The following is a 15,597-nucleotide window of genomic DNA, read 5'->3' as shown; positions in this document are numbered from 1 at the left end:
TCATATCCTGCCCTAGTAAAATATGAACGAGAGAGCTTGGAAGCTCAGGGCCCTACGCTATGCTTTTATGCTTTTTTGCCTTGCTCATCGTACATGTTATAAGAACTGATGGACATGTCTTTTTCCGTTGATTGGCCACATCACTGTATTGCAAAAACGTTTCAATCGGTTTGAATATTATGAGTTAGGCAAAAGTATTTGCAGAATTTATTGCGGATTGTTACATGTATTTCTCTAATAATCATGTACTTTCGGTTTGCTCCTTCTTTTCTTTTTATCTCGTTATACTGTAAATCAACAAATTTTGGCCGATGAGAAATAGAAACCTCTCTATTAGAGAGGTTAAGATGCACGTTATTTCCGACGTGACGCGCAATTTCACGTCAAATTTGAAATCGATCGGTATTTTTGCTCTCACATGCATCCATTGCTTAATCATGCATCATTTGCCTATATGACAAACTTTGGCCTGCGATTTACTTTGGCCGGTTGGTACCAAGCGGCGAAATCAGCGAAATTAAATCGCCAGCGAAAATTAGTTGATTGTAATACAGTAATCGGATTTTCTGGCCTTTTTGTAGTAATACATGTACATTGAGCTGTTGAGCCAATGACCACGCCGAATGCTTGGTTGCCTGTGGAGTACATTACATAACTTTACAGTCTCCTAAAATACGTATCCTGTCCGACGGCAAAGAGGCTGCAGATTTAGTTTTTCTGCGCGTCGACGGGATGTCTGCGACGCGTTATTTGGCTCGCACGTCGAAAAATCAACGCGAGTGACCTGCTGCTCACGTCGAAATTTGGACATTACATAACTTTACAGTCTCCTGTCCAACGGCAAAAGAGGCTGCAGATTTATTTTTTCTGCGCGTCGACGGGATGTCTGTCCTGACGTTTACTGGGACCGGCGCTGACTCTGCCGATCACGGGCGTTCTGGACTCGACGGGATGTCTGTCCTGACGGTTCCTGGGACCGGCTTAGACTCTGCCGATCACGGGCGTTCTGGACTCAACGGGATGTCTGTCCTGACGTTGCCTGGGACCGGCGGACTCTGCCGATCACGGGCGTTCTGGAGTCGACGGGATCTCTCTTCCGACGTTTCCTGTGACCGGAGCTGAATCGCTCGTTCACGCTTATTTTGGAGACGACGGGATCTCTCTTCCAAAGTATGTTTATGCTGACGCATCCTATCACCTATTCGGCGTCTATTCTAATTTAATTTCCTCCTCGTCTCCCTATTTCTTTCCAAATCTCCCTCTACATCAGGGAGTCGTATACATAATACGACGAATATTGGTATGGTACGGGACAGATACAGGAACCCGCAAATATTGTGGACATCTGTTATGTACAATCCTGTAGAGCCTTTGTAGTCACAGATACGGGACAGATACGGGACAGATACGGGATAGTTCCAGCCGTGACACAAACAAACAAACAAACAAACACCAAATTAAAGCTGTGTGGACCCTGGCTAGCGCCAGACGTTACTGAAGTAACGTCTTCTGCATAGCTACGGGAATAAATAATAATAATATCCGCAGTCGTTATTAGCGATGTTGACCGTGCATGTACTGCCGTGGACATGGAAACCCAGTCGGAAGTCAAGCGGCCCAGGGCGCTGGCCATGCAGCCGTGAGTACGCATATGATCAACAGTTTATTCAACACGTGCACTTCATGCAACGTTTTGTGCGTACTGAGGGCGCTGGCCCCGCGTCATGCGACTGGATTTCCATGTCCACGACAATACTTGACAGACATCGAGTCTCCGAGAACAGTGAAAGTACCGGCATGAGATCTACAAGAGATGCAGACATTGAGTCTCCGAGAACAGTGAAAGTACCGGCATGAGATCTACAAGAGATGCAGACATTGAGTCTCCGAGAACAGTGAAAGTACCGGCATGAGATCTACAAGAGATGCAGACATTGAGTCTCCGAGAACAGTGAAAGTACCGGCATGAGATCTACAAGAGATGCAGACATCGAGTCTCCGAGAACAGTGAAAGTACCGGCATGAGATCTACAAGAGATGCAGACATCGAGTCTCCGAGAACAGTGAAAGTACCGGCATGAGATCTACAAGAGATGCAGACATCGAGTCTCCGAGAACAGTGAAAGTACCGGCATGAGATCTACAAGAGATGCAGACATTGAGTCTCCGAGAACAGTGAAAGTACCGGCATGAGATCTACAAGAGATGTACGTGTGACTCACGTGAAGCACAGCATGGTCACTAGATAATGACTGCATCTCAGCTGCTGATGCAGCATTGACCGACACCCCCCCCCCCCCCCCCACCTGCTGTACACAGAGTAATGATGGCAAACTTACGCCAGCAAGGATTGTTGAGTTGCCCGACTTCCAACTGGGCAGCTGAGCTTGGTGACCAACTTGACAACTTCTTTGGCGAACGCATTACGCTGCGCTGGTGTCTTGTCAGAGAACTGCGTTGCGTCCGTGGCCACTTTGCTCCTGTGTGCAATGCAAGAGCCAACAGATCATTGTTGATCGACCGTATCAGCTACTCTCTCACTCACGTACACTCACTCTTTCCTGCATTTCACTCGCTTGCTCACTCTCACTCTCTCGGTCTCTTTAGGAGTAGAACTCCAGTAGTGTACAAAAATGGGTGTATTTAACAAACACTACCGCAGGATAATTATGATAACATATGTGACAACAAGCAATCTGATGGTCGTTGTACACGTGAAGCTTCAAATTACAGCAAACAGCCTACAACATACAGTCAACTTTGCGAATAACGACATTCGGCGGGGCATCAGAAAAGTGTCCTTATATCCGAAGTCCATTTGAATGTATGTGAACCCATATTTTGTATAGTATGACATGCATATCGAAATGAAGCTCTTTTCATGCTCTACGTCAATTTGTACTTTATTTTTGTATTGCAACTGAAAGGAACTATAAAGTCAATATCAAAGGGGAATTTATTGAAAAATTAGCCCTTTGGAGCCATCTGCAGGGACATGTTCATTGTAGTAGAATGATGATTACTGTGCAATCATGTACAACTACATGTACAATAGGTGTGCTAATCACTCCAACTATTTTGAAGCAAAAGAAAATTTTCAAAAAGCACCCCTCCCCCCGCTGTATCTTCTTGTACATGTACGTGTGCCTTATCCATCGCCACGGGTTCAGGTACTTCTGCAGGACAGGTACTCAGTACTTGAAATAGCTGTCAAAAGCCCAGAAAGTCGTTATTCAAGCAGTGAATATGACCCCGGGGCACTAAAATCATGTCGCTATTCGCGAATTGTCGTTATTCAGATAGTCGTTATATCCAAAGTTAAATGTATACAGTCAGATGAGACTTTGCTCTGGGCATGGAAATTCTGTCGTTATTCGCGAATTGTCGTTATATCCGAAGTCGTTATTAGCGAAGTTGAATGTACGTGTAGTGGAGACCTACCCGTAAGCTCCCTCAGCCGTCACCACAGTGTTCTCCTGGTCTGCGTTGATGATGTCATCATTGGGCGTGATGCAGCATTTCAAGCAGGTCTCCGGCACATGCAGGTTGTCAAACTTTAAATAGAGATCAAACGACATGTCTATGCCGTGCTCGGCAAAGGAGCTCGTACACTGCGGTGCGTCAAACTGAAGAAAAAGCACAGAAGCAAAGCAACGAAACTCATCTAGAGCTCTGCAGTGCAATGTGGCACAGCACAGTATGCATGATACGAATATTCAACTCACACCAAGAGTATTCGGACAGGAACACCATCAGACCGGGCGCATGTACATGTATATGCACATATGTGTGTGAATGCTGCATTCTTTTTTTCTTTAAAAAAATCGGAGACATTGTTGAACTGTGCGGTTACGATGTAAGGGCAGCACATTCCATGACAAAAAATCCTGTCCAATACCAACTCAACGAATAAACAAAGGTCCGTCTATTCTCCAAACATAACAGCAACAACAACAACAACAGCAGCAGCAGCAGCAACAACGAAGACAACACCAGCAGCAGCAGCAGCAGCAACAGGAGCAGCAACAGCATCTTATTACAGCTCATCGCTCACCTCAAAAAGTTGTCGGATGTCATCAGGTAGGCAGACTGCGAAGAGATTGCTGGCTGCTCTTGCCTTGTTCTTGAAGGCCAACAAGCCTAACGTACCTTCTCTGTAGGGACAGCAGCAGCAAAAACAATGAAAACATCATCATTATCAGCAGCAGCAGCAGCAAACAACAAACCAACAACTAACTACAAACTAAAACAATGGAGACAGAAAATGGACCGAACTTGAAGCAACATCCACGACAGAGAAACACCCATGATCTATGCAGTGCATGATGGAGAAACACCCACAATCTATGCAGTGGACGACGCAGCACCCATGATCTATGCAGTGCATGATGGAGAAACATCCACAATCTATGCAGTGGACGACGGAGCACCCATCATCTATGCAGTGCATCACAGAGGAAAGAAAATATGCGTTTAGAAGTGATAGATGGCTTTACCTGGATGGTTTGTCGACACTAGTAAAGACGGATGATTGACTTGGCGACATGGAGATGCGCCTTCGAAGTGGTGTCAATGCTCTGGGTGAGAAGCGACCCGATGGTGAATTGGCCGAAGTCAGAGAGCCGGTAGGAGTTGAGCGTCCCAGTGTATTGCCCCAGGAGATCTGTGGCGGTGCCGTTGCAAACGGTACGCTGGACTTACGCGGCATGTAACGTTGAGGAGGAACAGCAACCTCGTCTGGTGTGGATTGCCGTTGAATCTTGACCATTGTGCTGTCATTACCGCTTAGCGTACGCCGGCGAAATTTTCCGGGTATCGTATCGGATTCACTGATTGGCTTATCAGTGTGCGACTTCGGCAAGCTACGGTCCTCAGTGCTGCCAAGGCTTTCAATTCTGCCTGTGGTGCTGCAATCATCTTCGTCATCCTTCAGCGACGTATCAAATGCACCGTCAAACTCCGCCGTGCTGTCACTTTCCTCCTCATGTTCCTCAGCCGCAAAATAGGCAACTCCTGCTGCCTGTCCACTGCACTGCCAGCCAAGAGCGACAAGGGCAGCGCAGCCTTCCGGTCGCTGAGCTACCAGTGCTAAGGCTAGGACACACGTTCTGGAACACACACAGACACAGACATGGACACATACAGACAGACACCCACATGTACACCCACACGCACACGCACACACACACACACAGACGCACAATATTATACATGTTAGGAGAACAAGATAACACGGCATGCAAACGAAACGAAAAGATATGCTACGAAATATCACTGCATGCAGCCGACACGAAACGATGCGATACAAAAGGACAAAGTTACTAGTACGTGTGAAGGCAGAAGGAGTCGACATCACGAAGGCAGAATGTGTCATCGCCAGGTGCGCAGCAATGGCGTCCAACAACAACCAGTATTTTGTTTCCCTTAATGTTCTCTCTCTTTCTCTCAAGGAGTTATTTTTTACGCGTCGTCATTCGCTGTTGGAAGGCACGGATTTTTCTGCTTTCAAGCACACACACCTGCAATGCGGCCCGGGATCCTAGTACTGTTTCTCACTTTGTCCTGTATTGATTTGGATGTAGTCATTTTACATTCACCAGGCCAGGTAGCTCTGACCCCAGTCCCCCTGAAATGGTCATGCCTATGTTCAAGATCGTATGTAGGAGAGTGTTTGCGGTCGGTGGAGGCAAAAACACCAGTTATGCACGGTTGCTGGAATTTCTACAAGCGAGCAACCAACCCTTCTACAGCGGTGCGAAGTCATTCCTATTAAAGGGGAAGTTAAGGCAAAAATCAAAATTTCATCAGTTGTAGTCTTCGGGGTGCTGAGTGGAATGGTCGTGGTCCGAGGAAGCCGAGACGCTCCCTTCCTACTTTAATCCCAATCGAACTCGCGCACTTCCACCGAAACTGGGTGACTGCGCCCTACTAGATGGGGATTTGTATGCAAAATGTCACTAAAAGCGCCATTTCGTTCTTATAAAAGCATGGATGACCGCAATTGGCCCATATGTTGTAGTCTTTTGGACGCTGAGTCGACTGGTTTTGGTCCGAAAAGGCTGCGATGCAGCGTTCCTCCTTCATTCCCAATCGAACATGGTTGAGCAAGCGGTCACGTGCTCCTGCGTACACCAGTCACCTGGTCACCGTGCCTGCAGGGTACAACTTACTAGCCTGTTTGACCTTTTTTGGTTGCAGTCCTGACACTCGAGTTGAACTCGAGTTGAACCTTGGTGTGAAAGTTGTCGCCTGCTGGCGTGGTGACCAGGTGATTTGGGCACCCAGGAGCACGTGACCGCTTGTTCAACCATGTTCGTTTGGGAATAAAGGAGGAATGCTGCATCGCAGCCTTTTCGGACCAAAACCAGTCGACTCAGCGTCCAAAAGACTACAACATATGGGCCAATCGCGGTCATCCGTGCTTTTATAAGAACGAAATGGCGCTTTTAGTGACATTTTGCATGCAAATCCCCATCTAGTAGGGCGCAGTCACCCAGTTTCGGTGGAAGTGCGAGAGTTCGATTGGGATTCAAGTAGGAAGGGAGCGTCTCAGCTTTCTCGGACCAAGACCATTCGACTCAGCACCCCGAATACTACAACTGGTGAAATTTTGATTTTTGCCTTAACTTCCCCTGTAACCCTTTACCGGTCTACCATACAGTCCGTGCGCCAAGGCCCTTGAGAGACCGATTTTCATTTTCTCGCGGGAATCGTAGCCTCCAAGGCGCCGCACCTGCGGGCTTGTTTTCTGTTGATTTCGCCTATCTCCGAATGGTGAATATTTCAATGAAATTTGCTGCTTAGAGCCCTTCTAGTCTCGTCAGGAGACCTTTCCTACACTGGAGAGATGGCTCGGAGTGATGTAGACACCTATGGCCGTACCCTGGAAAATTATTTTGGAGCTTGCAGTTCGTGAGCAGCCACCCAGGACGAATGTCTCATTTTTGTAATTGCTGAAACGAGGAATATGGTCACCAATTTCACACCAGGTAAGGCATTTACCCATCGCGGACACTAAAGCCGCTTTGTGGGGTGATAGACCAAAGCTTTATATCTTTCGAATGCACGAGAAAATAGAGTGATACCTATGTGCCCCACAATTGCACCCGAAATAAACCATGCACAGGCAATATTGTGATTTTATGAGAAGAGACAATTGAGCATGCTCTAAATCGTAATGACATGTTGTGTTACTTTTCAAACACCACTCCGAGTGAGCATCTACCAATCCTTTATCAATTTTACAGGGACATTTGAGCTTAGGGGATAGAGGTGGGATATTTCACCAGCTGAAGTACTAGATTTTTTTCTGAATTTGTTGACTACTAGGTTGCATAGTGTAAATATGTCAGTATTATGTGCATTATTGTGGTGAAATTCTGAGCATCTAATTATTATAGGCACAACAGAACTGGTGCATGCCCTCTCCTAGATCCTGCTCTCTGACTTTTTTCTTGCATTACACGACTCAAATTCGTCAAATGAAATGAAGGAGTAAATTTGTTGCTGCCAATTAACTGCATCGATTAACTGCATCAGTTCTGTTTTCCTCTGCTGTTCTCCTTTCAGTGTGGTGACTTCTGATCCATGAGGCGATGGCATGAAGTCAATAGTTTGCAGTATGTGCAATATGCGGCAGTCTCTCTGTCAATGGACCTGTGACAGCTGAAGCCCAGATGTTGCAGTTTGATGTCTATGGCCAGCAGCAATCTAATATTGTTGCACCTTTCCTTCCACACACAGCAATGCGGAATATGTCATGGACAGACATCGCTAAACTGCCTCTTTTGAAGAAGCATCGCAATTCTTGTCTGCCAATAAACAACAGACTAGCCAGGTATAATTACAGTTTGGAGGTCGGAGACGCGATCCCGTGAACGTATTGCGCCAACTGCAGTGAAGAAGGCCTTAGTGATCTGGATTTATTACCATTCTCGTGTGGATAACTATGGCAGGGAACACGATAAGATTTTTACATTGCTCTGACACAATGTCCTGACACTTTCGGAAACGGTCGGACATGGCCGGACACTGTGATTTTTGCAGATTTTCTCCCTTTCATGCGCCACTTTCATAACTGACATGCGGCACGCATATACGCAGTCGCTACATCACAGCAAACAACCCTGCTGTTGGTATTAGTCACAATAGTATGATTGTGACAGATCTCAAGTATTGTTCATGATGGGAACATTGATTTCACATATTTGTGCATTATGCAGCAGCATGCCATGGTAAGTACCAACTATTCACTGCCAATAGAAGCAGCAGAACTAGTCGTGCTCTATGCTTGCTGTGTGAAATTGTCCCAGTCTTCCAAATCCAACTGGTATTGGTCGGAGTCATCCGATGGCTCAGGCTGGGAGCGAGCTGACGCTGCGGGAGCTCTGTTGTCGCGGACCGTTCTTCTGCATTTGTCGCTCCACCACAGGGAAACAGCTTCACCGGACTGCCAGTCTGCAGCAGGTGGCCCTTCAACGGCAATGCGCACTAGCGCATCCAAGCGGTCCTCCGATAGGCGGCACCGGCGATCCGAGTTGACGTGCTTCACCGTCGAGAAGATCCGCTCTACCTTGCCATTCGACATAGGCAGGCAGAATAGCAGCTCGACCAGACACAGCATGTTCTGCCAACGACAGGCTTCGGCGACATTAAAAAGCTTCCAAACTTGACGGTGACCGTCTGTCAGGCAGAAGTATCGTTGAGCGTACACAACCATCTCATCCCATTCATCTGCGATCAGGGTCACATCTGCTCCAGCTTTCTGAAGCGGTGCTTCAAAACTCCTCGTTAGCCGTTCAATAGCTTCTACGCCGAAGGTCGCATCCGAGTGCTTGTTCCAGCCATGTGTTGCCAATAGCAAAAGCGAGTCGGACAGCAGCTGCTTGTTGTCGTCCCAAATCCGTGCGCTCAAGCAGCTGCTGATCTTGGCGGCGACATCCTGATGGATCGCCTTCACTTGATTGAAGGCGGCGTCCACAGTGCTGACTTTAACCCCCTGGTACATCAGGTTCCCACTCTCGTCCGGTCGAAAACGTGCCTTCACTTGTTTGACGGTGGGAAGATCGTCAAGTGAAGCGGACTGGATGGTCTCGACGGACGCATTCACCTTGAGCATCGCTTCAATGGTGCTGACAATGCAAATCTCATCAGCTTGCAACAATTTGCAGAGGATGGCAGACGGTTTCAGCAGATCATGGAAGAAGGCACAGGCAAACAATACCTTCCCTGAGCACCAAGTGCGTACGTATCCCTTCAGCCGGGCCTTGTCCACAGATTTCACCGCAGGGTCGTCAATCAGAGTCTGCAGGTGAGCAACATACACGCCCAGACAGTCGATGATGCGTCGAAGAGCAGCCACTTTATGTGAGATGAAGCGTGTGCCACTTGCACGCAATGGGCGGTAGCCACCACTGCACGGAATGTCATCATCGTGATCTTCAAGTGACTCACGCAGGGACTGTACAACACTCTCCAGCTCTCGGCATTTTTTTGTAGATTTTTCATAGAGATAGTACACGCGCAAGAGCAGCTCATCCACTATGTCGAAGAGTGTTCCTTTCAGAGCATCTTTGAGAGCAAGCTCTAGTCGATGAGCTACGTACCAAACAGGTACAATCCACGGAACCACGTCAGCCAGCTTCCCTCGTAAACCATTTCATCCCATGTTTACAGCAGCACCATCACAGCCTATTCCGATCAGTTTCGATTACCAATCAAGACCGACTTTCTCCATAGCTCGCTCGAAACAAGCCATGAGTCCGTTCGCATCAACAGAACGGGGCTGCAGAACACAGGCATACTGACTACGTACGTAAATCTGGCCATCGCTGCTGTGCGTTTCACAAAACAGGGCCACGAACAACTCCTCTTCAACGTTCGCTGCGTCACTTGTTCCGTCCGTTTGAATACTGAAGAACTTGCATTTCTGAACGTTCGACTTGAGCTGATTTTTCAGCGAAAGACCGATGTAGTCCGCGAAAGTGGCACACGCTTGTTCGTTCTTGTTTCCAGTTCCAAGATCGACACCATGTCGCTCCTCGAGTTGGCAGAACGTCCCCATCTTCGCGAAAGTGATGTGTTCTTTGCAAAGCACGTATGCGATGTCGAACTTTCGTCCAACCTTCGCAGCAGTTGCCTCATCGATCTTGCACAGAGCCTGTGCGATAGGAGCGTATTCAATAGCGTTGCCCAAGGACTGCTCCTTTCGATACAGGCACATCGCACGCTGGTGCATTTCTGAAGCGGCGTGGTCCTTGAACGCGGACGTTTTCAAATTTTTGGATCCTGTAACAAACGACTCGGAAAAGTTTTTTGAACTTCTCAGCTTCTCAACGAACTGAGAGCAAAGTTTACATTTCAACACTTCTGCTACTTCTCGATCTCCTTTACTACGCTCAAACTGGAGCCAAACTGAAGTGGACAGCTCCTTTTCATACTGCGAAACCCACTTTTCACAAGTAGCTGCTCTAACTCCGCGGGACTTCTTCCCAGGCGGAGCGCCATTGTCGTCAGCCTTTCTCTTCCCCAACGACGCCATTTCTGAATTTCGGTCGGACAGTTTGTCCGTTCAAGTAAAAAAGCGCCGGATTCAAACCGAAAATGGTCGGAAAATGTCCGATGTCCGACCGTTATCGTGTTCCCTGCTATGGCGTTCTGATCCAAGTCATGCAGACTATAAAATGCCTTAGACGTGAGATAGTGAAGGTACTGCCGACAGCAAGCCAACAGTGGATATGAACCACGCCGCCAGCATCATTCTGCACACCAGGAGAATCCAATACATATAGCCGCCAACTCTGATGGTATAGACCCGATAACTTGTTTTGTTTCTCTAATAGGCGTTTCACACTCACGTCTTTATTCGCGTCTTCGTCTTCGTTGCCTAGGCGATCCCGGGGAATCCCCAAAACGTGAGCTGAAGACTTCAAAACGCAGACGCGGCCCTATGGGCAGAGTCTTCGGCCACGTCTTCGTCTTTTTTGTCGTCTTGAACTCTTGTCTGGCCTATCCGCATGCGCAGAGATCTTGGCGGGGAAATTTGAAGTGAGCATGCAACCTGCTAGCTGCATCTGTCAAAAAAATTTTCTTCTGTTCCGTTCCTTTCGACTTTGACATTGAAGTTCCGTTCTTTTCTTTTCATACCGGTGCCTTTGTTCGTACCTTCACCTTCACCATGACGAAAACGTTTGATAATGAGGCCGAGGCTTGCCTGTTGCGGATTTGGTGCCAGATTTACGCTTCCAATGATTTCCGCTCCCCCCAATTTTTTTATTTTGAATCTACTCGCATGCCGTTATTTTTTTGCCCATGGACTGCTAATAATGTTGCTGATTGTTGGCAAAACGATGTGTTTGATGTGTGTGTGAATCGACTTGTGCAGCAAGTCGACGTTTTGGTTGAAAACGACGTCACAGAAAGACGCGAGTGTGAAACGGCTATAAGATTGGTACTGTAAATATACAAAATTTCGGCGCTGCAAAATTTCGGCACTTCACGATTTTTGACATTTCGGCGGCGATTTATTTTCGGCGTGGGGTAGAGGGCATGGTATAGTGCGACAGATGCTGCGAAAAATTTCATCGGCGTTTTAATTTAGGCGTTTTGGATCGGTGCCGAATATAGCCGAAATTAAATAGCTGCCGAAAATTTGTATATTTACAGTATGCAATTATACATGTACTAGTGCAATCTCTATCCATATGCGTAATGCACAAATTTTGTTTCCGGTGACTGGAGGTAGTTTATCATAGCACTGTTTTATGTCCTGGTTTTGTTGAAGATGAGCATTATCCAGTTAACTTGCTAGGTACCGTATCAGTCAGCTCTTTCAGCATTTGGCTTTGTGTCAGGGGTGGTTGGCGGTGTCGCGGGTCATTCCACAGTCCGCAAAGTTGACGTTCTCGGCAACGGAGCGACCCAGTAGGCAATTGATCACCGATAAATATACTGTCATTGGTATCACGGTGCACCACAATGGCATATGGTGTGAATATCATTATGTTATTCTGCAGGAGTCCTTGTCGTGTAGCTTGCGAAAGTTATTGCATACGGTCATTACGTGCATAATGCATAGTACTGTCTGTACACTCAAGTTTCAAGTCCAGTCCATTTTTTGGAAATATGGGCTGGACACTAACGAGGGCCTGCTGACGTGTTCATAGGGCCGAGTTATGCCAAATGGTGCCATTGGCTGGGAGTGAAAGCCTTGCCCCACGCCTGCACCCTAAAAAATGTTTCGAAAATACTCAAATTCGACGACGGCTGAGAATCTAGGAAGATGCCGGACCACAGCGAAACAAGTCATCTGGCTGAAAAACGGAATACACCATTGCGTTGCCACGGCTAAGCGCAATTTTTAGGCTCACCACACAGGTAACGAAATGCCAAAACAAACGAGCCATAGACACAAAACCATTTTCCAAAATAAAATAATTGTCCACCATTGAGAATGCGACTCAAAAAGTACCCGCAAACTGCCCAGTGCGGAAAATGAAAAGTCAACTTTTAGACGACTTTTTTGAATCTGGCGCACGGACTGCATAAGCGAATCGATACTATAGTATCGGTACGTTTGGCCCTCATTTTTGTTGGGGTCTTGTTGCTAGGAGACAGCTAAAATGGCGCTCTACGCGTAGCTGAGGTCCAAGGCTTTCTGACGATGTACAAAACAACCATGCTTACCATACAAATTTTTGCCGTATCGATCAACTGAAGTTTTTTGAAATTGGAAAAGACGACCATCCGCCATGGGCGCATTTCGAGAATGCAAGTGCATCTCTTGGGGCCGTGTTTGACAAGCATTCTGAGAGCAGTAACATCACCAGTCCAGGCTGGATCTCCCGGGAGGTTTTGCAGTGTAGTTAGTATGTTGAGAAAAAGAGCTCCGTTGAGTCCTGCTAGTTCAAAAATATATCGTCCACGAATGAAGAAACAACATTCTCCAAACAGAGAGGAAGCCTTCTTGCTGCCGACACGGCGACAGCGACTGTCACAAGGACTCGTCCGGTGCGATCAGCTGATTCGCCTGGCCTTGAGAATCACGGCATGCGTAAGCTCGCGCCCGAGTACTAATCTGAGCGAGAGTGAATCTGACGCGAGCAGCGCTGAGATGAACAAACCGAAACTGCGATATCGTGGAATGGGAATTGCTGCTGCTGGCGTATCGCCGATGGCGAGGTGTTGGTGTTCAATGGCGGTATTGTAGAGAGCCTACATTTCTTGTAAAGACGTAGCCCTTACCTGATTGTTTATCGTACGACTTCAGCTCCATCACGAACTTGGTATGCCCTTCGTGCTGTGATATTCGTGTATTTCATTCGCAATTGTATTTTCTCTCAGCTTGAAGGGCTACCATGGGCCCTATCCTTGCCTCGACCTAGTCATATTCGAATTTTCTTGACGCGTTCAGGCATACAGGTTTTGAAAATATATGGTTTACCCATACCTACATCACATGGTTCTTGAGTTATTGCTGGTTGTGTGTACATGTATTTGCGTGACCACCCCTCACATACATTGAGTTAGACCAGCAAAGGGTTAATCTACATTACACAACAGGGATGGAACCAGATGGCTGTAGAGCTCCCTCCCCCTTCGTGAGCACACCGGTATGTGACAAGAAGTTTTTGAGAACCAAGCAAATCTATTCACCGCCGCTATCACCAGCAGTAACTGCATTGCTGCTGTGAGCATCTTAAAGTAAGTTAACTGCACTGCATGTGTGCATGAAGAGTGGCTTACCCTCGCAGTGAGTAGACGGGACTGGTTTTGGCCAGGTCGATGATGATGGAGAAGACACCGTCTTTTACCAATGCCTCCACGCCTCCAGTGCTGCTGCCAATGTGACACTGAATTCACCACACACACACACACAAATGCACCCGAACGTACATGCACGCACATGTACACGCACACACACAAACACACACGCGCGCGTGCGCGCGTGCACACACACACACACATACAGACGTGTGTAGTCACGCTAGCAATGTACTAGCATAGCAAAATTTGAACGCTCGAACGGGACCATCACAAGTCTGACAGAAGCAAATATCTCAAAAGAAGTAGACTTTTAGTCACTGATACACAATCCTGTGTATGTCTCGCGTGTCAGTCAATCCATTATCAGCCGCAGGACCTCCAGCTGGCGACAGTGGTGATCACTCCGGCTGGCGGCACAGACAAGCCATGACAAATTGCTGGGCCAGACCAGTCTGGTCAGGTTGTTGCAAATCTATGAAGAATGCCGCTGCTAGTTCTCACACTTGCTAATATACTTACCAGTGCCCAGACTGCAGCCTTGATGCGCTGTACACCAGCACCCGTCGACGTAGAGTTGACACTCTCTTGAAGACGGTGAACAAAGTGACTCACATGGCCCTTCACAATACAACGCCAAGCACAAAGACAGCAGTACACAGTCACAGTAACAGTCACTACAGCCACACAGTATGTGTAGTATACAGTATACACACATGACATCTCCATCTACACACAGTATGTGTAGTATACAGTATACACACATGACATCTCCATCTACACACAGTATGTGTAGTATACAGTATACACACATGACATCTCCATCTACACACAGTATGTGTAGTATACAGTATACACACATGACATCTCCATCTACACACAGTATGTGTAGTATACAGTATACACACATGACATCTCCATCTACACACAGTATGTGTAGTATACAGTATACACACATGACATCTCCATCTACACACAGTATGTGTAGTATACAGTATACACACATGACATCTCCATCTACATACAGTATGTGTAGTATACAGTATACACACATGACATCTCCATCTACACACAGTATGTGTAGTATACAGTATACACACATGACATCTCCATCTACACACAGTATGTGTAGTATACAGTATACACACATGACATCTCCATCTACACACAGTATGTGTAGTATACAGTATACACACATGACATCTCCATCTACACACAGTATGTGTAGTATACAGTATACACACATGACATCTCCATCTACACACAGTATGTGTAGTATACAGTATACACACATGACATCTCCATCTACACACAGTATGTGTAGTATACAGTATACACACATGACATCTCCATCTACACACAGTATGTGTAGTATACAGTATACACACATGACATCTCCATCTACACACAGTATGTGTAGTATACAGTATACACACATGACATCTCCATCTACACACAGTATGTGTAGTATACAGTATACACACATGACATCTCCATCTACATACTGTATGTGTAGTATACAGTATACACACATGACATCTCCATCTACACACAGTATGTGTAGTATACAGTATACACACATGACATCTCCATCTACATACTGCACGCGCATATACAGGCGCGTGCCCCGTATGGGTTCCTGGGTGCCCGGTTCCTGGGTGCTCGCTCAAAATGCAGGATTTTGCTTCATTTTTTGAAAAATTTCCCGGGGGACGCCCCGGAACCCCCCTTGAAGGGCACCGGCGCACGCGCCTGCATATAGATACCATTATGTGTTTCCGAAGCAGCAGAGATGAGAACAGGCAGAGGTGAAAGAATAGGGCTAGGGCTAAGTGT

The 15,597-nt window shown here is 46.9% G+C and overlaps 1 protein-coding gene across 1 annotated transcript in view; it reads right to left on the bottom strand.

The window, feature by feature from the left end:
• Window positions 1-15,597, bottom strand: part of LOC135809669 (rapamycin-insensitive companion of mTOR-like) — a 61,365-nt gene that overhangs the window by 1,083 nt on the left and 44,685 nt on the right. The window contains exons 31-36 of the mRNA XM_065323076.1: window positions 14,284-14,382; window positions 13,744-13,850; window positions 4,497-5,108; window positions 4,055-4,154; window positions 3,442-3,626; window positions 2,340-2,480 (exon numbers count right to left, since the gene is read on the bottom strand). Coding sequence (XP_065179148.1) covers window positions 2,340-2,480; window positions 3,442-3,626; window positions 4,055-4,154; window positions 4,497-5,108; window positions 13,744-13,850; window positions 14,284-14,382 — 1,244 coding nt within the window. The remainder of the gene's footprint in view (window positions 1-2,339; window positions 2,481-3,441; window positions 3,627-4,054; window positions 4,155-4,496; window positions 5,109-13,743; window positions 13,851-14,283; window positions 14,383-15,597) is intronic.

This window comes from Sycon ciliatum, chromosome 2 (assembly GCF_964019385.1).
Source record: "Sycon ciliatum chromosome 2, ocSycCili1.1, whole genome shotgun sequence".
NCBI lineage: Eukaryota > Metazoa > Porifera > Calcarea > Leucosolenida > Sycettidae > Sycon > Sycon ciliatum.
This window is presented reverse-complemented; position numbering and strand designations above follow the sequence as displayed.